This window comes from Teleopsis dalmanni, chromosome 2 (genome assembly GCF_002237135.1).
Source record: "Teleopsis dalmanni isolate 2A chromosome 2, ASM223713v2, whole genome shotgun sequence".
Taxonomy (NCBI): Eukaryota; Metazoa; Arthropoda; class Insecta; order Diptera; family Diopsidae; genus Teleopsis; species Teleopsis dalmanni.
The window spans coordinates 151,535,468-151,560,064 of record NC_051847.1 but is presented as its reverse complement, the minus strand read 5'-3'; the positions used below and the strand labels follow the sequence as shown (position 1 = coordinate 151,560,064).

General features: G+C 30.4%; 1 protein-coding gene and 1 long non-coding RNA gene across 3 annotated transcripts in view; both read left to right on the top strand.

The window, feature by feature from the left end:
- The window catches only part of LOC119678441, a 112,285-nt gene extending 111,421 nt beyond the window's left edge, over positions 1-864 (top strand). The window contains exon 4 of the long non-coding RNA XR_005252337.1: positions 764-864. This is a non-coding gene — a long non-coding RNA (uncharacterized LOC119678441). The remainder of the gene's footprint in view (positions 1-763) is intronic.
- Positions 865-907: 43 nt separating this feature from the next.
- LOC119678439 (homeobox protein prospero) lies at positions 908-21,882 on the top strand. 2 transcript variants are annotated; one of them, XM_038090262.1, is made up of 5 exons: positions 908-5,800; positions 6,341-7,364; positions 8,585-8,767; positions 20,435-20,579; positions 21,253-21,882. In XM_038090262.1, the coding sequence occupies exons 1-5, from the start codon at positions 2,257-2,259 to the stop codon at positions 21,430-21,432; spliced, it is 5,076 nt and encodes a 1,691-aa protein (XP_037946190.1). In that variant the 5' UTR covers positions 908-2,256; the 3' UTR covers positions 21,433-21,882. The 2 variants fall into 2 exon arrangements, with proteins under 2 accessions (XP_037946190.1, XP_037946189.1); XM_038090261.1 differs by having other exon boundaries at positions 908-7,364.
- Positions 21,883-24,597: the final 2,715 nt, after the last annotated feature.

The following is a 24,597-nucleotide window of genomic DNA, read 5'->3' as shown; positions in this document are numbered from 1 at the left end:
AAATTAAAAAATTAAAAAGAATGATAAATTAAAAATTCTTTTAAAAAAAATTTTGTAAGATGAAGAGATATTGAAGTATGCGAAACAAAGATAGTCATTTTGAGTTAAATAAGGTTCTGCATTTAACCATCACAATTTCTGAACCCATTTAATGAATAGATTTTAATTAAATATAATAATATAAATAAGATATGATTTATAATTAATATAATAATATATTTTTTTGGGGTAGTTTTTGGGGGTTTTTGAATACAGTTTATTTTTCAAGTTGATTTTTACTTGACCCCATATATTTCCTGTAACATCAATATCAATCCATGATTTTTTTTGTTTTTAATGCCATGGAGTTCTTCGGAATTAGATAGATATAACGGGAGTTGAAATACTATATCTTTTTAAATTAAATTTTGTTTTTAAAAATATCAGAAAGACTTATATATAAACCCCAATAGCTTCTTCATTATAAAAGTGGATCTCTGATTTTTACCGTTTCTAATATCCAGAGAAATATTTCCGGAAAAAAAGATAGAATGCGATTAAGAAAATTATATCTTTTAAAATTTAATTCTAAAACTAAATGTTTTTTAATAAATAATATTCAGATAATAAATATATAATATTATATATAAATTACAGTTATATATCAAAAATATTTAAGATTCGACATATTATATAAAATTATAAAATAATTATGAAATAACGATAAAATTATGAAATAATTATAAAATTATATATAATAATATATCACTATTATATTTTTCAGAGAGACTTTAAAGGCGCAAGTAAGGAGAAAGGAGAGCAAAATCCAATCCAAAATTTAATAACAAAACAATTTAAAAATTGATCATTTGAACCAAAATAAAAGCAAAAGAAAAAGCAAAAACAAAAAGAAAAAGAAATCAGAAAACTGAAAACAAAATCAAATCAAATAAATCCAAACAAAATAAAATTGATAAAAATTAAATGCAAAGAACATTCGCATGTGTGTGGTGGTGGAAAGAAAATTTAAAGCAAAATTTAAAATTAGAAAAAGAAAAAAAAGAAAACGAAGAATTTGAAATAAAGTTGAGTACAAAATTTCAAAGTTTGGCAAAGTAGGACTCGAGCATTCTACGATATATAAGAAGAAGAACAAGCCTTATAGAAAGCAACTGACAACAAAGCAGCAGCCAAAGAAACAGCAAAGCTATAACAAGTTATCACATCACATACATAATTCCTATATCATCCGCGAATTTCATAGCAATAAATAAAATCGAATCATAAATAAAATTACTTCAAATACCAAAATACCAAAATACCAAAATACCAAAACTGAGTCAAAACTGCTATACAAAAAAAAATATAACAATATTTAAATATTTAGACGGAGCAATAATTACATATACCAACTCCAACGCACTAAAGACCGTTCACGTAGAGGGTCGACAAGTCTTAGGCTGGTAAAGACTTAAGTGCTAAAACGAGACAAAATATATTTAACTCAAAACTAAACATAATAAGGAGAAATATCTTATTTGCAGCTAAACAGTATATAACAAAACAATATACAGAACTGCGGCGAATTTATAAATATCAACTTAACTGTGTAAAACAAAGAATTGAAAAATATCTGCCAAAAGATAAAAAAACCCCAACCTAAGTACCCATACCAACACAAAAATTTCAGCTAAACTTTTCAATAAAGTATAAGCAAAAAACTACTAAGCACAAACGACACTTCAAAGGAGAAGAGCATTAGAAGTGTATAGGAGAAAACCGCACTCAATTTAAACGCATGTACATATGTGTGTGTTGACATCGGTAGTCATAAAACATAAAATTCACGGCTTACCTACTTACACACCAACAAAAATTTCTATAAACAAAAACTTAACGAGCCAATAGACGTGGCTTCGCAATCGCACACCGACACCAGTTTCTTTGTAAACACAGAGTGTGGCACGTCACGCGAAACAGTATCTCTGCCAAGAGCCGTAGAACACATGCGTGTGTGTGTTTCCGTCCGTCTATCTTACTAAAAGTATAAAATACCAAATAAACAAGAAAAAGGAGAAGGCCGATTAGTAAACAAACGCACGACACGACTGCATCTGCATATAGAGTGAGAGTATACTGACTCACTCAAACGGGAAGGCGAAGCAAGCAATAACAACAACAAGAAGAAATTAGGCATTTGCTTTGAATTGAGAGTACACGAAGTTGACTAGTGTGAGAGCACGAGTGTGATTACTTCGCTGTGGCTGTTGGCATCTTATGATGTCATCAGAGGAGGACACAGACTGTTTTGGGTTGTACAGTGATGAAAAGTTATTGTTAAAGACAACAACTTTGTCAGCTTTATCGTCGTCGTTGTCGTTGTCGTCGTCGTCGTCGTCGTCGTCGTCGTCGTCATCGTCGTCTGAATCGGAATCGCAACAGCAGCAACCACCACCATCGCAGTTGCTCAAAAATAATATTAGTAGCAACAGCAACAACAACAACACCAACACCAACATTAAAGAGGAAAACGACGATGTCATAGTCGTGCTTGAAGGTAGTGGTGATACGAAAAGTAACTGCAGTAGCAAACAAGTCGTAGAACGAACTGGCGAAAGTAGTCAGTGTGGTGCCGTCAACAAGACAACAACGTGTACCGGAAAGAAAAACGCGTCTTTATCCTTAAAATTGTCGTTGTCATCAACGTCGTCAACGTCGTGTGCTTTATTATTAAATTCGAACTCAGCATTTTTACATACTACCAGTGATAATAATAATTGTGAACCACAACAAAATCACTCAAAAAATTTACTAAATAATAATTGTAGTAATAATAATAATATTAATTGTAGTGAAACGAAATCTTATTCAGCAATTCCAACATTTAACACACAATTAACATCCTTATCTGCCCATACAAGTCCAGCATTATCATTGACTTCGTCGCCACCAATAACGCCGTCAACAGCCGCTGCCTTCATGAGTAGTGCTGCTGCGGCTGCTGCGGGTGCCGCTGGAGGAGCTCTATATGGAGCTTTATTGAGTCAACAGAATACATCTCCAACGTCTTCTTTAGTGTCCGGTACAAATAACGCGAGTGTTAATTCCAATACGAACAATCATAATAGTTCACCTGTGTCTGGTTCCGCATCCTCGTCACCGACCGCATCGCTGCTGTCAGGCAATTTCACAGCGGCGCTCGGTAATCTATTCGGTGCTAACGGTTTCGGTTCAGCAAAAATGTTAAACGAACTCTTCGGACGCCAAATGAAACAAGCACAAGATGCTACCAGTGGTCTGCCCAACACTCTGGACAATGCCATGCTTGCTGCTGCTATGGAGTCGGCAACAAGTGCAGAGCTCCTCAGCGCAGCGGGTTTAGTGAATAGTTTAAATTTAAATGCCACAAGCAAATTGCTCAATAATAATACAATAAATAGTTTGAATAGTTTAAGTAATGCAAATGTCACAAATAATGGTGTCTCCTCAATGGGGGACAACCAACACACTTCATCGCAATCACCAAAGAATCGTCGCATTAGTAACTCCAGTGATCGTTCTTTGGAAGATGGAGTAGGAAGTTCTAGAATAGGTGATGCAAGCTCACCACCGCGAGCACCTTCGGTAAGTGCCAGCACAGCAATAACTGGTGCAACTTCCACAAATAATGCCATAGGCAATGTTTCTCCAAATACACAACAACAACAAAACGACTTAGCTCACCATATGTTGCGGAATATACTGCAAGGTAAGAAAGAACTGATGCAACTCGATCAGGAACTACGTTCTGTGATAAGCCAGCAGCACCAACAGAAAGACAGCCAAGAACTCAAACATAATAACAACAATTCTTCAGCCGCCAACAACAATAATGTCTCAAATAAGTCGTCCAGTAATAATGTGATAAGCCTATTGGAAGATACCAAGCCAGATATACAAATCAAAAGTGAACCAAATGTGCAACACAGTAATGGTGACTTATCATTCACAGAACGACGCAAGTCCTCGGACTCGGATACTGCTACTCTACAAAATGATGATGAGCCACAGTCTGAAAGTGATCACCTAGACCAGCAAGATGTGGAGCCACAAGATGAACAAAGATTATCAGCAGAGTTAGCAGTTGGTGTCACAAAAAAGGAGGCTGATGAGATATTGGAAGACGTTGAACTAATGGGCTTGAATTCCAGATCCGATTTGGAGTCATTAGCTTCACCCAGTAATTCTGATATGATGCTGCTTGATGGTAAGGATGAGCTTGAAGAGGAGTTAGAAAAAGATGCTGCTATGCTTAAAAAGCCAGGTATGGATATGAAACGCGCAAGAGTAGAAAACATCGTATCATCAATGCGCTCAAGTCCCTCATCGCATCAACCACATTTACAGGTAAACGGTTGCAAAAAACGTAAACTATATCAGCCACAGCAACATGCAATGGAGCGGTATGTGGCCGCAGCAGCAGGCTTGAATTTAGGTTTGAATCTCCAAAGCATGATGTTAGATGATGAAGGATCTGATGAGATGGAGTCACCACAAATACAACAAAAAAGAGTAGAAAAGAATGCACTCAAGTCTCAACTTCGCTCAATGCAGGAGCAACTTGCCGAAATGCAACAAAAATACGTGCAATTATGTTCTCGCATGGAACAAGAATCAGAGTGTCAAGACATTGATGATACTGCCAGTGATAGTATTGAGATGGACGAAAATAACGGAGATCTTTCACCATCACCATCACTTACAGCCGAATCCACTGCAAATGATAAACAACATCTGGAGTCTGATAGACCAGGTTCAACATCGCCTAGCACACCACTTAAAAGTTCCAAGCACTTGAATGCACACAATTCAATGGGACTGGACAATACACCTAACATGCTATCACAGATGATGAGTAAAATGATGTCCACCAAGATGCACAATCCATTAGTAGGACATCCACATATGCAACAAGCTTTCAATGGTCCATTGCCTTTGCTGCAACATATGCCACAGTTGCAAGGTGATCATACTGGATCTAATCATATGCCACACTCAGCAATTAGCAATGCCACCGCCATGTACTTGGGACAGCAATTCTTTTTCGAGCAGGAAGCACGTTTGGCAAAAGAAGCTGCTGAGCAACAGGAGCGTCAACAACAACAGCAGCAACAGCAACTGCAACAACAGCAGCAGCAACAGCAACAGCAGGAGCAACAAGAACAACAACGCCGCTTTGAACAGGAGCAGGAACAGCGTAGAAAAGAAGAACAGCAGCAGCAACAACAACAGCAGCAAGCTCAACAACAAGCACAACAGCAGCTACAAAGACAACAACAGTTGCAGCAGATGCAACAACAACAGCTAGAACAAAATAATCAGACAACACCACTGAACCACCGCCCGCAATTGCACCACAATCGCTTACAACAGCGGCACCAGAACCATGCTGCACTGAAATCTGAACTGACTGAGAAATTCAACATGCTGCGGTCCAACTCCAACTCAATAATGCGTATGTCCGGCTCCGACCTCGAAGGACTAGCCGATGTGCTGAAATCAGAAATTACAACCTCACTCTCGGCATTGGTGGACACAATAGTAACACGCTTCGTGCATCAACGCCGTCTCTTTAGCAAGCAGTCAGATTCAGTGGCTGCAGCTGCTGAACAACTTAACAAGGACTTACTAATGGCATCGCAAATTCTGGATCGCAAATCACCCCGTACCAAAGTTGCTGATCGAACCCAATCGAATAATAATATCAGCAGCGGCAACTCCAGTTCGGGACAGTCGACCTCAAACAGCAATAGCAGCATCAACTCTGCCACAAATCAATCAGGTAATAATGGTTCTCTACTTCTAGCTAATAATGTAACTTCAACTAAACATACTAACAACCAAAACTCCAATAACAATCATTTAAACCACTTACAGTCCACTGTAAGCAATGGCCCCCAAATGCTCGCTGGCAATGGCAGTGTAAATATACCTCAACATACACTAGCCAATAGCCAGAATTCTGCTATGGTCACACATAATGGCAATCAAGCAAATTCGCAACACGCACAGCAAATAACCAATATGTCTGTGATGAATGCGCAAAATTGCCAAAACCTCATTGCTGCGCCACGCCTCAACGGCAGTCAATTGTCATTTCCATCGCCAGCAGCAGCAGCAGCTGCAGCGATGGGTCTACAAATGCATCACGCAGCGGCCGCCGCAGCAATGTCAGCGGCTGCTGCTAACCAACAAAATAATAACCAACTCCAAACAGATAATGCTGTCCAAAATATGAACCCTATTAACCCTAATAATACTACTAACAATAGCTTAAATACCATTAATATACCACCTCCTCATATACGTCCTTCGCCCACAGCAGCAACAATGTTTCAGACACCGAAGACGCCACAAGGTATGAATCCAGTCGCTGCTGCCGCACTTTATAATTCAATATCTACAGGTGGGCCAAATCAAATGAATCCATTTTGTTTACCAGAAACACAACAACAACAGCAGCAACAACAGCAACAGCAGCAACAACAACAGCAGCAGCAACAACAACAACAACTGGAACAAAATGAAGCACTCAGTTTAGTAGTTACACCCAAGAAGAAACGACATAAGGTAACAGATACACGTATCACACCGCGCACCGTTAGCAGAATTTTAGCACAAGACGGTATTGTACCACCTAATCCTGCCGGTCAGAATGCTACCAATGCCATGTTAGATGGTAATGGTAAATTCAATTCAATGAATGTGCAACCTAACAACCAACAACAACAAGGCCAACAGAATCAAAATCAAGGCAATTGCAATACAAATAATGCCAGCCTCAATACAGCTGGAACACCCGCCAATATGAATATGTGCAACTCAAATAATGCCAATAATACAACACCCGCGCAAAGTCCTTCACCACGTGCACAAGCACCAACGTATCCGCCTCCACCACCACCACCAATGTTGCCCGTCTCATTGCCAACCTCAGTGGCAATACCTAATCCTTCACTGCACGAGTCGCAAGTCTTCTCACCATATAGTCCATTCTTTAATCCTCATCCACCGCATGCACCACCGCCACAACCTCAACACGGTCCGCATAGTGGTACGCATGCAACGCCAACAGCCGCACAAATGCATCACCTAAAGATGTCATCCAGTCCACCAGGCGGACTCGGCAATATGATGGATTCACGCGACTCACCGCCACTGCCACATCCACCTACAATGCTACATCCCGCCTTGCTAGCAGCCGCACATCATGGCGGTTCACCCGACTACAGCGCACATCTGCGTGCAGCAATGGACGCACAAGATCGCAACTCCGACTGCAATTCAGCCGATATGCAATTCGATGGCATGCAACCAACAATATCCTTTTTGAAGCAGCAAATGATGTGAGTACCACACAGAGTTCTATTTTTTTTTTAAATAAAATATGAGTAAAATCTTAGAAAGTAATAGAATAAACTAGTATGTGATATGTGAGTTGGGTATATGAAATTTTGCTAGTAGAAAATGTGTAATGGAAGAAATCTATATAATGTTAATAACTTTTTGTTCTTAATTTTTATTCGATATTCTTTTATTTTTTTTTTTTAATTTTATATATACTTTGTTCTTACCTTCTTACTTAGCCAACAAATTCTCAGTATTTAGTTTATTTAACTCTTTAAATACCAGAAGCAAGTTAATGCTGATATACCCGTCCTACGGATGGCTGTTGTTACTAGTAGTTCGCCTACTTAATACCTCTTAATACTAAAGAAGGAAGGTAACAATACGAAACCAATCAAGTGTTTCTTTTTATATTTAAACTAAATTCACTTATAGAATGAAATCAAAACCTTATTCCAACAACCCCAATTATTCTTAAGTCTAAGCAAAACTTACGAGTAAGCACGGCAAATAACGAATCTCAGCCAATCTTACCGCACACAAACGCCCCACGAAAACAAAAACAAAAACAAAAACAACCTGCGATAAAATGCAAAATCGTACCGAACTTACTGAATCAAATAGAAAAAAATTGAAATTCAAAAAAAATATACTAGTATAAAAATTTATAAAAAAATGAAAAAAAACTGAAATACCTGAAATAAAATAAAATAAAATCAATGCTAAAATGGTGCTTAAACTGCTGGCATTTATTTCCAAAGAACAAATTCACAGTACGTAACTGCAACTGAAATTGCAACTGCAACAACTGCCACCGCTCAACATTCATTCAATATTCAATCAAAAGTTTCTTCCGTCGATTTTGTATACATACATACTCACACATACATATAAATGCTGCTATATTTTATTTATTTATTTATTTATTATTTTATTTTTGCAATATTGGCAATACTGCGAGCACTCGAAGGCGCAGCCCTGTTTTCTTGTTCTTTTCACTTCTGAACTCAGTCATTAACTTTCAAAATTTATACTTTATACTTTTTTATTATATTTTTTCTTCTCTTCTCTTTTCTTTCTCTTATTTTCATATATTCATAATAAACTTGTTAACCTTTTATAACTGTGAACTGTGCTTTAATATATTTTATTATATTTTATAAAATTTCCATATCACATAAAAGAATTTATTGAAATATTTTACATATAAAAAATTTAGCAAAAACGAATCCCTGTCACCTTTGCACTCGTCGACATTAACTCCAATGCATCTGCGTAAGGCCAAGCTGATGTTCTTCTGGGTGCGTTATCCCAGCTCAGCTGTACTGAAGATGTATTTCCCGGATATCAAATTCAACAAAAACAACACAGCACAATTGGTGAAATGGTTCTCAAACTTCCGGTAAGTGGAATATTTTAATAAATATTTTAAAACTTAAAAAAAATATTTAATTATTATATTAATTAATTAATAATTATTATAATTATTTTTAATAAATATTCTAACACTTAAAGAGAAAATAATTAATAGTCATCTTTTTGAAATTATTTATAAAAATTTAAACGAAATCTTTTTAAACAAATTATCAAATAGAATAGTAAATCCAATAACTTATAGTAAAAAAAAAAACGATTATTTGATATGTGATACTCATCATCGTCATCAATCAAGCAACGATCCTAGTTAAATTTTGACCTCCCTATGTGAGATACTTAATAAACAAATTATAATTCAATATAGTCTATGATCTCTTAGTACATTAAACGAGTATTAAATGAAGCAAGCAAGTATTCACATATCTAAAGGTATATATTTTTATATGTGATACTATATATGATATGTGATACTGAATACAATTTAATATATCTAAAGTAATGATCTTTTAATATATCACATCAAATGGAATAGTAATTCCAAAACATAATCGCAATATAGGGGAAGTTGATAAAAAAAAGTTAAAGGCTAATTTCTACCGATAAATGCCTTTAGTCACAAAAACCGATAATATTTTAAAAACAATTTATTTAAATAGTTTAAAGCGTATTTCAATTATTAGTTCTACAAATGTTCTTCAAAATGACACATCTGAGACTGTGATCTTAAATGGGTTCGGAAATAGATTTTTTCCAAAAATTTTAATTAAAACCTAATATTTTGTAAAATTTTTGCTACATTTTAAATCTATTCGAAATTGATTTCTTGTCATAAGGATGTAAAAATAATTATAAATTCTTTTTCAATCATTTTTATGACTTCAATAATCTTTCTTGATCTTCCATCAAGATTGTCCCTTTTATTAAAAATGTCTTCAATATATGATAATTAAGATCGTCCCATCTACCGTGCACCTTTTTCTTGTAATTATACTCAAATTTTTTTACAAGAACTCAGTAATTTTGGTCATCAGTTCTAGTACGCCATGAATAACCATAGTTACGTAGGCCACACTTAATCACTTTCGCGAAATAGAGATAATATAGCAGTTATTTAAAACAAACTATAATACTAGAGAAACAGTAACTGAAGTTGATAAAGCAAAAGCTACTGAACGGCATTTAATACTATTTTATTGTCAAGTCGACAATCTCTGCTTCTAAGAATATCACAAAGTACCATAGAAGATAATGTGTGTTGTACTCATTGTAAAGAAAAAGCATGATAGAAGAAATTGGAAGAGTTGATTTCGTATTACTATTTCTTATACTACAGAGATATAGTTCCAATCAATTCAAACCTATTGCATATTAAGGTTACGATATTTGCTAATGGAAGTGTCTAAGAAGTGATGTCCATATGGTTCCCACATTTTTGTCTTCAATAGTTTCAATACTTCCTTTCATAGAACAAACGATCTGGTGGACATAAATCAGTACTCCAACTTAAAATGCTTCATCAGTTGCACACTTCTTCAATAACCTATAATATTATTACTGATATATCAATTGCTGTTTTTATTTTATAAATCCCATCATTAATAGAGTAGTAGAAATATTTTTGTAAAAATGAGAGTTCACTTATGTAGCCAATAGATCATTAAAAACATATGATATTACGGTAGCCTTGATTTAAAAGTTAACATTTGCAGATATATATCTTCAGAATAGCGCGTTTAAACTATTTTATTCAAAATGGGGATTTACTTAATTTTTACTATATCTAAGGGTTAAACACAAAAAATGACTTCAACATAATATCTATTAACTATTAATATTTTTTCTCAAAAATTCTAAAAAAGTTTGCATTTCAATTGTTTACTTCTTCAGACATAAAAATTTAATTGAAAACTTATTTAGCTGTCAAGTAAAATAATAGACAAAGCAATGTATATATATATATAAACTTATATGAGTACACTCATATGTAAAAATTGACACTTGCCATGAGAAGAAAAGCAATGATATGTGAAGGTAACATATCAGCACAACTTCGTGCATCCTTAAAACGAAACATTGAAGCCTCGTCTACTTATTTTGGGCATATGAGGTATGCAATGGAAGACCAAAAACAAGGAATCACAATTTAACAAAAGTAAATAATCAAGTCGAAAATGTATTTATTTTGAATATTCTGAAAATTGGATGTCTTGTGCCAATTGCCAAATATTAGACAACCGTTCAAGTATGCAATTTCCGTATCTAAATGCGATTGTAGGTTTGTGTCGAATGTGTGAAAATACGTCAAAGTGCAAGTGCAGCTACTCAAATCCTATTAAGTGAAATATCGAAACTGTCAAATTTAACTGTAAAAATTTATCTAACATAAAAGCAAGTAATTGTTTATAAGTTTAAGGAAATTTTTACCCATGAATTTCAAAAAGAAAAAAAATTTTTTTTGTGAAAGAAATATTGCTTTGAAAACTCCAACTCATAAGTATAAACTCGCTTAGCCGCTTTAAGTAACTGAAAAATATTTAAAAGCAATTTAAGTAAGAAAATATCTTTTAGGTAATGAAGAAAATTGAAGAATTATTAATTCATAATTCTTCAATAGCAAAATTAACTAAAAGATTGGAAAAAATATACTTTTTGCCTAATGCGATTTTTATTTTGAAATCCTGCAATGCTTAAAAGACTCAATATATAAAAATGTAAACAAAAATCCTTTTAACTGAAGAAATTTTATTGTTTGTTGTTCTTCATTGAGTTGCGCGCCAAAAGCCCAAAATCCTTAAATCTCAACTGAAGCCAATCTACCACAGCTGTCTTAAGGCGCATACAATGTATTCGTATCTAAAATATATGAATGTGAACGTGAACGTGTAGTGCGTGCCATAAACGGCTATGCTCAAATCAACATAGTTCACCTGGTTTGGCTACGGAACAACCCTCAGCACAAATGTCATTCACACACGAAGACATTCCTGAAGACAGCTGGTCTTTGAAAATAAATCCAAGACGTTGCCAGTAACGTCTTAAGACATTGTTCACTGCACTCCAAGCAGCCAGTGTGCATATGCATTATCGTCGATGAATGGCATTAATTTGTAGATAGAGAAGTGCAGGTAATGAGGAAAAAAGGCATTGGAAACAAAATAGGGGAAGTATGTAGTAGAATGAATCAAGACACGTACCGAGTTTTTTGTGTGAATTTAAATTTTGCACCTTTTCTGCATTTCTCAAATTATTATAATTTTTCATTACATATGTTATTACATATCCTCAATATATTCTTTATTGTAAACAACAGAACAACAGAGACCAAAAGGCATTAAGCTAAGGGTAACCGAAGGATAGACAAAAGAAAAAGCAGAGACGGAACTATATTTTAAGAAAATTGATTTGAGTTTCTTACAAAATCAAACTACGAACTCTTAAACTCTTAAGGGTTGTCGGGTTGTCGTGAGTTTGCAAGGATAATGTATAGTACAAATGCTATTCGTTCTTTGCATGGGAATTTCTTGATTTTTTTTTTAAAGATGAATTGGTTTGATTGTGCGCATTTATACTTAGGTATTACTTTTAGTGTTACTTTTTTATCTTGTATTTACTTTTGTACCTATTTTGTTTTCTTCTCTTCTTATATAAACGTTAAAATGGGTGGGAATAATATTGACAACGTCTTCGAAGTTACTGCCTCAAGAACATAAGTTAAATGTTTTAGGGGTTAAAAGGAATTGTAACGGATTTTTTAAACAAGTTTGCCAAAGGATCTACTTAAAGTTGAAATTTTGATATTTTTAAGTTGACTGCAAGTAAAAAATTTTTTATTTATTATGAAATAATGTTTTCGCAGGCTAATTGGACCAATTATCAGGAAACTGTGAAAACTCTATATTAAAAATAAAAAACTTTATTACATGCTATAATGTACATATTATATATTATATATATTAGAAAAGCAAATAATGTAAATAGTTATTGGAAGTATTGTATATTAATATATATAATATATATGCACCATTTGTTTTTCAAAATGTATATTAACTTAATTATTAACATTTTTCTTTATTTTTTATTTTCCAAATATTCTGTTTTATTAAAAGAACTGCTCTTTTTTATATTGAAATTGCACAAAAATGCTTAACAAGGAGACGTGGCTTTGTGCTTACTATATAGCACAACAGAACTTATAGATTCCACTTTATTATTGTCTCTTCTTATAATAAAATGTACTTCTTTTAAGATAGTAAGGATTTTTTGTCTGCAAACTTTTTAGATAAATTTCTCCTCCACCACCTATATCTCGGTTAATATTGGATACAGACCTCACTCTGCTCCCATATAATTTTTTACAGCCATTTGTTTTGCTTTTTAAAGCAAGGAATCTAAAACTAAACCCGTTCTATTTATTTTTGCTATTTAGTTAGAACAGATACTATTTTTAATCATTTTAAATGATTTTAATCAATTCGAAATGTTGTATGACTTATCAATTATTATCTAAGCAGGTTACTATTCTCTAGATAAGTCTAGATATAATAATCTCTTTATGTTTGTGAGTTAGTAGGAAAATCATTTATGCAAATATAATAATAAAAAGAAAAGCTAATTTCATATTTAATAAGCTAGCTTCACCCTTGCAAAGTGGAAAGGAAAGGCAAAAAATTCGTATCCCTACTTCAGCACATGCATGTGTGAATAGTCATGTCAATTGTCACTTGCAATTCTGAGAAGGAAGGAAGTCGTTTTCGAAATGCATTTTCAGCACGGCTCTCCATATGCGCCTCATGCGACTGCCGCATACCATACCGTATGAGGGCCATTTGGGGGTCGTATGAGGCAGCGTATGCAGTGCAGGTAGGCGTAGTTGCAACTTGCTGTAGAACACTTATGGCACTTAATTTTATGCCTTTTTTGTGTGAATAAAAGCGCTCTTTTTTCTAAGGGTCCTTTTGCCACAAAAGGTAACAGTTAACACCTTCAGTTTTTGTGATGTGCATGTGTGAAAAAAGCTACAAAATAGCAAAATAGCAACAAAATAAGCACTAATTAGCATTTTATTTATAAAGGAAGCTTTCATTACGAAAGATAAGGAAGTTGATAAAATTTCATTTATAAGATAAAAATTGCTATTTTATTTACAAAACGTTTACATAATGCATATTATATAAGCACTTAAAATTGAAGTTAAATGAAAATGTTATATACTCGTATTCACCTTTTTCCCCAATGAGTTAAGTGCAGATAAGATTGCTTTATATATTGACAGCGCGGCTATAAATTAGTTGAAATGCCTTTAGCTTCAACTACAAAACAAATATTTTATTAAATAAATTTAATTAAAAGGTTTATGTATTCAAATAAATAACGCTGACAATAGAGCATTTGGGTTAAGTGGGATCTACTTAATACAAGTATACTTAACAGATTATCAATAATAATATAACTTATATAATATAAACTTATAGGTTTCCATTTAATTGATATCAATTCACTGATCTAATTTATTATTTTGCTAACCAAAGTCATCGTTTGAATTAATTTTATCAGAATCTATAGCATTTGTGTTCTCCGAGTCAGTTTTGGAAGAAGCTCTATTAACATATTCTACAACCTTACAATTTCTGAGACCCACATTAAAAATTATATTTGTATAATGGGACTTATTATATGTGTACTTGGAGAAGTGTTTTATTAAACAAAATTATGGATATAGAACCTATGAAGATACATCTTTTCTTTCATTATTTATAAAGACCGCCTAGGACTACTTGATTTTATTAACTTTCCTTAATTTAGTTAATCTCTAGACGCTTCATATAAGTAGTTTTGGATGAAAGTGTATTATTCTGATCTTTCTCATTTTTATCAACCTTCTATGTTCTCAAAGGCACATTACAAATTACATTTGCATAATGTGATTAATTATGTATGTATTTGGAGAGATGCTTCATAAGATAATTCTCATTCATCAATTTGTAATTTAATTATATTATGGGAATACATTCTATGGAGATGTGAATTTCATAACTGCTTTGGTTGTATTAATTATAAGGATCATCTCATATCTCTTTAATTTTATACAGTTTTCTTATATCTCTTAGAGATGATTGCACTCTAAATATGTCTCTGAATACAGAGACATCTCTGAAAAATGCAGAAAAGAAAAGATTACTAAGACAGACAATCTGTTTCCTGACATTCATTTCCTGGATATTGATAATCTATTTGCAAAGGCCAAGCTGACAATAAAGCAAAACTATCTAAGCATTGCTAAACAAATTTAGGTACATAGAAAAGCCTTGTCAGATCTCAAGATCGAACTGGTCTAAACTGGGCAAGAAACATACGAAATAGGTACTTCAATAAAACCAAACCTTTTTAGTAGTACAGTATCGTTGCTAATACCTCACTGCATATTAGAAAACCATGCTATGAGACTTAGTCTACTCTATAGTGATTTTTGTCTCTACCGACGTTTTCTTTCCCTTTTTTCCTTAATCGTTACACGAGTTAGTAACCATATTTTCTTCTATGTAATGAAATAAACAGAGCATTACCTGTACACTCAGCCGTGGTCATCGTACCCCATTAGCCCCATAAATAATGAGCAACTCCGAATAATTCATTTTTAATTAGTGCTGTTAATTACTAATTAATATTTTTAATTTTTTTTTACACCAACTATAAATTTACATAAATTAAAAACTATACAAATATTAGACGCTGTAATTTTTTATTCTGCAACCTAAATAATAAATTTACTATTATATAGAATTAGTAATTTATTAGAAAGCATTAGGTATTTATGTGATGCCACTTCTTAAATAACTCTGCCAAACACTTTTATCATATTAGAAACCAGAAGGCATACATATCAACATAAGAACTCCTTCAAAATTTATTTAGCAAAAAGTATACAGGATATTTGTGTGTTTTCATTTTTTTTTTAATATTATTTAATTTTTTCATTTGCTGCTAACGCATTTTGTGAAAATCTCATATGAACAATCTTCGTTTTCTTTAGAAGTGCCACTTTGCCATCTACTGCTATTAAGTCCGTTTCCCCCAACCAAGTACTCAACCACATTATTAATAAGCTAAATCCAAATGCTTTGGATGTTGTTTGCTTAACGTGTATAATACACCACGCATGCCAACTTCCACTTCCTATGCATGCACCTGCATGCATATACATGCATGTGCATATGCACCAATGCAATGTATGTGCAACAGCAGCAACAAAATAAAAGCATACACACATCAAATGAAATTGTCACCTACCTTGCCACAAATACATTTGCACATAATGAAGTAATTGGCAACACTTTTTACTGCAGCAAACCAAGCAGCAGGTACTGCCAACAGCAGCAAAACATCTTTTCACACAAGCTAACCTAAAAGTACACTTAACCTCAAAAATTTTAAAATATGAAAAAAAACCGTTTCTAAAAAAAAAACGATTTTCACAGTAAACGTACTCGCTACTGGCAGTGTTGAAAAGCGGCAGTTGCTTAGTTTAAGCGGTGACTAAAGCTAAAATTGAGTTATTAATACCGCATCCGGTAGCGGGTTTGAGTCACTTATATGCATTTCGTGACGTTGTTTTTTCTTTATAAGCTTTTCAATTCCTTTTTATATAGAGGAGCGCGCATATCCTTGAGCATTTTTTAAGTATAAGTGCGCTACCGTCTGTCCGTCGTTTGTCAGTTATATGCACTTAGTAGTATAATATTTTTTTTATCGCTGAGTAGGTTTGTATAGATTTTTTTTGTTTACACTTTTTATATTTCCAACATCTTAAATAAACTAATTAGCTTTTGTTGACATTATTTCAGAAGAACTTTTTTCTTTTTATCATATCTCCTCTGCATATAATATAATTATGCTACTCTTCCAGTTACCTATTATATTAGCTACTTCTGTTGTTTTTGTTTTTCCCAAGTAGTTCTTTCAACTACTTGAGGTTCATTGTCTCAGATCTCTTTTGAGTTTTTAAATAATCTTTATTTTTAATTAAAAAATGGTGGTTTTGTATTTGAAGTTTTCCCATAATTGAGTTGAACTTTTGTATTTGCACAAAGACTGCAGTAAAAGCAGTACTTGTAGCAAAGTCGTACTAATACGACAAATTCCACATAAGGTTGGCACCTAACGAAATATCTTAGGTACCAAAGAAAAGTGCATATATGCATACTTAAGACTTTTAAGTACTCTTTACTGAATTGGCTGAGTACATTTTTTCCATGCACAATTAAGGACTTCGTCTATTTTATTAGAGCCAGTATGAATATGTAAAAAATTTTTTATATATATATATCTTTACTACAGAGAAGTAGTAAGTATAACACCAAAATCGAATATATGGAAATAATTTTGTGTTTTTTTTATTGTTGTTAAAAAATACAAATTAAGAAAAAGATATCACAATTTAATTTTACAATATCATCAGAAAACTGATGATGACTTAAGACTAAAGTCGAAATATCGATCAAATAAAAATTCTAGTAATTTTATGAGAGAATACATGCTTTTGTTCATTTTCTTATTAAAACAACCACTTTGTTCCTAAGATTCTTTGCAGCTTTCACGATTGCAATAAATTTCGAGTAAGCAATACTGACAGCATAGTATTGTTTATTAAAAAACTTAACCCATGATACGTTTCACTCATATAGAGAAAAAGAGTTTTAATAATTCTTTTTCAAATTCAAAGTTTATGAGAAAATATTTATTGACAAGAAATCAATTGGGTATAGTCAAAAATCCGAAATGTACCGAGATAAACATATAAAGTAAATTGTACCTATAAATCTCTCCTAGTTTACCGCACTTATAAGCTTTGATTAAATAATAAAAAAATGTTAGCTATTTATCACGGTTAGTAAAAGCATTTTACTTAGTAAAATCACTTTATCTAGTATTTACTAAAACCTGTCTAAAACCTGACTGTTCCTGATATAACTTTTTTCTGTTTTTATTTGGAGGTAACATTATATAAAAAATTGTTTACTATATCTCTGAAATAATAACAAACATGAGTCATAGTTGTATATAGTCAAGATACATATACTTTCTCTAGATATATACTCTTTCAAATTCAATGAAAAAAAATTAATACCAGACTCTTAGTCAGAAATTTACTTAGGCGGAGGTGTATAATTCAAAGACCAAAAAGTTATATCAATAATTAATCTCCTTCAAAGTAAGCTCCCAAAATTTTTTTTCGATAAAAGTTCATTATCTTTTGAATTTTTGATCAACTCAGTTCATAGGGAACAACTGCAATATATAATGGAATAACAAGCGCGTTAAGTCTATTACAGACAGTTACATTTACATGAAGTTACTGTTCTTTATAGTGACATCAAGAGAACTTGTAACACTGGCTGTAGTCATTAGTAGAATATGTTAGCCCAATTTCTAAGGAGATATTTTATCGTTTGGAAATAAGTTTTGTGACAATACTTTAAGAATTTTAAAACCTCACTATTTACAACCATAATTTATACTTGGTTTTTATTGCAGACAACAAATTTTATCATCATTTATTGGTATGCATATGTTATAGCTTACTGTTTCACAAAAACAAACACACAAAATCATAATATTAAACTCTATAATGGAGAAAATTGAGATGTCTAAAGTTGACTTTGCAGCAATTTCATCAATAAATGCATAATTTGCAACAAAAAAGCAAATCTATGAAGATTTGTATATATACAAAACAGTAGCTTACAATGCATTCTTTGAGAGCCACAGAAAAGCACTTCGGTATTATACACCCTCACGTTATCTTCATTTTCAGATCCGTGAAGTGAAAAAAAAAATAAACAATAATTTTCCTTCCAAACAGTCTTTAACTGCAGCAAATCCATTGACAATAATAAGTAGAAGAGGAGAAAAAAGAAATTTGTTTTCGCTTGGCTTATTGTGTGCATATAGACTTAATGCATTATTGGATGAGATTAATATGACTTTATTAATAATTTGCAGCATACTCGTAGGCGCTGTCCTAGGTAACGACTTTGTTGCTATCGTTGCAACAAAGAATGTTCATCATATTTTTTTATTAGTCATAAAGTATTTCTTTGTATGCTGGTTAGATAATTGTAAAGAATTTTTAATAAATCTCAAATGTACATCTTTAGGGGGGACTTGAATAGTAATAAAGAAAAGTGAAAGAATGCACAAAAGTAGGCAACATTATTTGTAAAATTACAACGTTACATATTGTAAACATGTGTTTGCATAAATATAAGGAAAATGTTATGAAGGGATATAATTAGCAAAATATTTGAAAGGGTTTGCGAGTAGGAGAAGAAATAATGAGTTGATTCTTGGAATAAATAATTAAATTAGTTAATAAAATAATTCTAAATTAATTGTAATAAAAATTAACACACTTTCATACTCAAAAAAGCTAGATCAAACATCTAAACACAAATTTTTAAAAATTGTTATATAAAATTTCAATATATTAGCTATAATTTATAACTAAATTATTATTATTAACAAATAATATTAAGCAGCAAAACTCAGCAAATGAAAACCATACAAAACATTTTCAAACTAATTTTACAAATTTTTAAAAAGCTTATCAATTATATGAAAATCAATATTTTAACAGCATGAATTTCATAATTTTTATTATCATTATCTCAATAGTTAACAAGAACCTACAACGAAACTCTTTCAAATGCTTGTATAATAACTATCATCTATTGCAATCTACGATTACTGCTTGTCTCCATTTACGGTTTTCATATACGTATGTCTTCTGTAATTGTCAACATTTCATAATAACAATTTTTTTCTCCTATTTCTGCTTATAATCGCGCTAATTTCAAGATTTCCCTAAGCTCGCACTTTTCTTTTATTACAAAACTTCTAACAGAGAAGGGGGCGTACACGAGTATGTGCAGAAATAATGTAAATAAAAAAATTTTCCAAACAATAAAAGAGAAGAAAAATTATTTGCACACTTTAGCAAATAAAAATTATACTCACAAAACAACGAACAGCAAAGTTGATGACTACGACAGCAAAAACGTCGTTGTACTTCGATGTCAAATTAAAAACGCGCTTTTAAGTTCCCCCGAGGCGCTACTGCTGCCACAACTGTTTTTATTACTGCAACGTTCTCTATGCAACTTAACAACAACAAAAACAAAAGACCAAATAAAAAAGAAAAGAAAATAATGAAAATCATTAAAAGACAGCAAATACTTAGCAAAATGTAGAAGACAAACTTAAGCCTAGAAATATGCAATGATAAATTGTTTAATGCACTTCTTATTTTCGATTTACTTGTGCTTAACTCCGGGTATTGCAACTGCTTTTTCTGCATTTAGTTCTAGTTGTTTTTGTTTTTTTATATAATATGAGTTTGACGGGTGAGGGGTGAAGGGGAAGCAGTATAATATGTTCTTTGTGGGTATGTTATTTCTGACAAGTGTTTGTTATAATACTTTTAACAGGCGCCTAAATATATATCCTAAGGATGTTGTCAAACAATATATTAGTTAAAGTCAGTGCAACTTCCGCAAAAAAAAAATGTAATGGCAAGTAGTTGAGAAAGTTAATAAGAGTAAAGTTTAAGAAACGTTATAGATTATTATATGAAAGTTTTATATTACAATTTATTTAAAAATTAATATTATTCTCATCTTTTTTTTTGTTTTTACAGAGAATTTTACTATATACAAATGGAAAAATATGCGCGTCAAGCTGTTACAGAAGGCGTTAAGTGCGCTGAAGATCTTCACGTTGGTGGCGATAGTGAATTGTACCGAGTACTTAATTTACACTATAATCGCAATAATCACATTGAGGTAAGCTTAATTTGTATTAAAATTCTTGAGAAAAACTCTTACATTTATAAAATAAAACTACAGATGTTAAAAGTAACTAACTACTGCCTAAAAATTTTAAATAATATTAATTAGATTTTTTGCCATTTTTTTTTATATTTAAAAAATATTTAATTATAATGTTTAAGAACATAATTATAATATTGTTATAATTATTATTATTGTTAGAACAAAATATTTTCTAAATAAAAGATTTGATTAATTTAGTAGCGTGATATCAAGGTATCTATTTTCATACAGAGAAAAGGTTTCAAAATTTTTTTTTCGGTATGCTTATAATAATCACTCTCTTGAAAAAGTAAACTTAAATAATTTTATTTTCAATAAAAATATAAACTACTTTTGTATACATAAAAACAATTTTTGAATTTTAATTTTTATTTATTAATGTTATAACAAAAGCAATATGCATATAGATATAGGTACCAAACAGTATAGTACTGAACCAAAAGAAATCGATTTATTTTGATCGATTCGTTATCGGTAAAATTATCGGTTTTTTCGGTTTACGGTTCAATTACAGTTCGAAGTCCTCTCTTTTTTCATTTAAGCTTATTATAATTTTATTAAATTTTTTTATTTCTAAATTTATTTAATTTATTTATTTTTCTCTTTTCTTCATACAAAACTTTAGGTGCCACAAAATTTTCGCTTTGTTATTGAGCAAACACTGCGTGAATTTTTCCGTGCAATACAAACCGGCAAAGATACGGAGCAATCCTGGAAGAAACCAATTTACAAAATAATATCACGTTTGGACGATCCTGTGCCCGAATATTTCAAGTTACCAAATTTTCTGGAACAATTGGAATAAATTTATAAGCAAAAAAAATACAAAACTAAACTTGAACAAAAAAATCCTATAAAAATATGAACCCAAATATGAACTTGAAATGCTTTTCCACGGATTTGAATAATAGCAACAAAATTATCATAGCGACCAACTATATTAGAGGCAATAATTTATATATAATTTTTTAGAAATTATACAAAAGCAAAAAAAAAACTTGACTTACACAAAACTCAAGTGGTTCGTTTTCAGGCAACCAAAAATATTCGAACCATTTGTTTAGGTTTGCTTTAAAGGAACAACTTGCAATTAATTTTAGTGTGCCGACGTTCAAAAGTATAATATTTTTAAGAAACCAAAAAGAAAAAAGAAGAAATTTTGAATACGACAAAAAAAATACCTTTTTAAGATAAATTAAGCTGAAAATGACTGCAAGATTTATCGACGATATACTCGCGTTTAGGCCTTTAAATCCAAAAACTAAACAAAAATTTAATTTAAAAAAAAATAAATAAAAAAAAAATAATCAATTACTTAAAAATTAAGACAAATTATTAAAGAGAAAATTACGAGAAAAAAATTAAAACATTTCGATACAAAACAAAATTAATTATTAAGCAAAAAGAAGAAAAAAAATATTTTGGCAAAAAAAAAATTATTTTTATTTGAAAAATTTATTTAATTCTATAAAAAAATTTTTTTTTAATATATAATTTATAACGAACGAAACACACATACGGCATACAAAATACAGCAAGGAACAGTAAAAATTTAGTAAAAAAAATATCTAAGAAAACATATAAGAAAATCTTTTTTTCTATAACGAACCACACAAACCCTTAAAGACAGCCTTAGAGACACAGAAAACACAAAATGCTGGATTTTTCAGATTTTATTTGAAAACTCTTAGCAAAAGTTATAAACCAAGTCAAAACATTATTAACTAAACTGAAAGTCAACTGAAACATTTATAGTTTTCAAATAGTGTGTAAATTGTAAATTGCAAATAATAGTTTATTTTTCAAATATTCAAAAATTTTAACTGATTAATATGAGTATATAGAACCATTTTTATTTCAATGGATTTTCTAAGAATATGTATTTCTAATATATTTTCTGCAGATAAATCTATATAAACTTTTTTCTTCAGTTACAAGACAGTATATTTTACTTATTTATAGCAGGTTTTTTCCTCTAAGTCTTTTGCACATATTTCATATAAATGAGAAATAGTTATATATATTTACAATATTTTTACAAATAAGCAGTTAAGAATACGTATAAATATATATATAGGCAGTTATAGAAGCCAATAAAACGCTGTTGCAACATGTTAAAGTATTTTAAAAATTTAAAATAAAGATTATTTAAATATATTAAAATCACTGAAAAGCTGTTTAATACTAAAATAAACATATATAAATATATAAACAAATATTATGTGTGTTAGTGAGTAAAATAAAATTAAACTGAATATCTTAAATAATAACATTTTCGTAGTTCTATAGATTACCCGAAGTCATAGAATAAATACATTTTTAACTTATTAAATTATTTGAAATTCAATAATAATTTAATAACTTAAAAATTATTTTTGAATTATACTAAATTTTTGAAATTATTCTAAAATGAATTAAACTCATTTTTAATTCTCCATTAAATATTATTTTTTTTAATTAAAAAAAATTTTAATTAAAATTACTTTCAATGAAATCAGCCAATCTGGTTATTTTATGAGAATTTATTTTAATTTTTTTTAATTAAAAATTTTATAAGATTTTAAAAAATATGTTTGTTTTTTTAAATTAAATATAAATTAATTTTATTTCACACAAATTAATTATTTCAATTGATATGATTCCTTAAAATTATTATTTAATATTTTTCTTGTTTGCAAAATAACTAAATTTCAATAAATTTAGAATATTTGTGTTAACCCTGTTTTTTTTAAATTGCTACAAATATTATAATTTTAAAAATAAAATTAAATTAATTTTCTTCATATAACGTTCAGTGTCTATTTTATAATAATATTTTTTTAGTAACAAATACTTTTCAATATGGAAAAAACAATTTTTAATTATTAATTAATTAAATTTTATTCGCTGAGTTATCGACATAAATTAATAAAAAAAAATACGGTTTCTTCTAAATTAAAACAAATATATTACGGCGTTAGGCACAAGATATCAATCATACAGTAGAAAAACCAAAGTTGCATATTAAAATTAACAATAATTTAGCAATATAAAGTAAATAATTGTTAAAACTTTTTCATGCAGATTTTATATACTATTATATAAATCTATATAATTTTGCACCTGGAAGCACTTTTTTCATTTAAATGTTTTAGTTTTAAGTTAAATCACACTAGTCCTATACCTCACTTTAGTCTTAATTATTTTTTTATTTATGCATATAAGTTAAAAACAATAGTTTCTTTCAAACTTTGTATATAAAATCCTGTTAAGTATTGTTGAAAAAATATATTAATAATAATCTATTGAAAATTATATTATAATTAGTTTTAACTTTGTGCTAATTTCGAGTTTAAGTTTAAATGATTAAATAATTTTGATTTTATAATTTTTAAAACAATGTAACATATAATTATAATTTATTGTATTTTATTGAAATTTATATTGAAAATATATTGGAAAAAAATAATTATTTAAAAAAAATCTTTTCATTTTGTTTTAATTAAATATCTAATAAATATTTTTTGTTTGAAAAAAAAATTTTTTTTAATTAATTTTAATTCAAATTTTTGCCACTGCAAATGTTCATTACTATAACAATAATTGTTACTAAAAGTCACACAAATTCTATATTATGAAAATAATATATAGTGTATTATTATAATATATATTATTATAGTATATATTATAATAGTATATACTTTTCTAACATATGTTATTATGATCTCTATTATTGTGGCATTTATTATTATGGTGTTTATTAATATAATATATATTATTATAATATGTAATAATATAGCGTATACTATTCTAATACATATTATTATATTATATATTATATTAGCATATTTTATTATAATATATATTACTATGGTATACAATATTATAATATTTTATATTCACGGACACAAAACATCATTTTCACTGATATATTTTCTTGTTATCTGACTAATTTGATTCTTTCAAACTATATCTGAAGCAATATAGTCTC

What these genes read in the sequence shown, in the direction of transcription:
- LOC119678439 (XM_038090261.1), top strand. Translation starts at nt 2,257, where the DNA reads ATGATGTCATCAGAGGAGGACACAGACTGTTTTGGGTTGTACAGTGAT. An exon ending in TTTTTGAAGCAGCAAATGAT is followed by an intron (nt 7,365 to 8,584) that starts GTGAGTACCACA and finishes TAAAAAATTTAG; the next exon opens with CAAAAACGAATCCCTGTCAC. An exon ending in ATCGCAATAATCACATTGAG is followed by an intron (nt 20,580 to 21,252) that starts GTAAGCTTAATT and finishes ACAAAACTTTAG; the next exon opens with GTGCCACAAAATTTTCGCTT.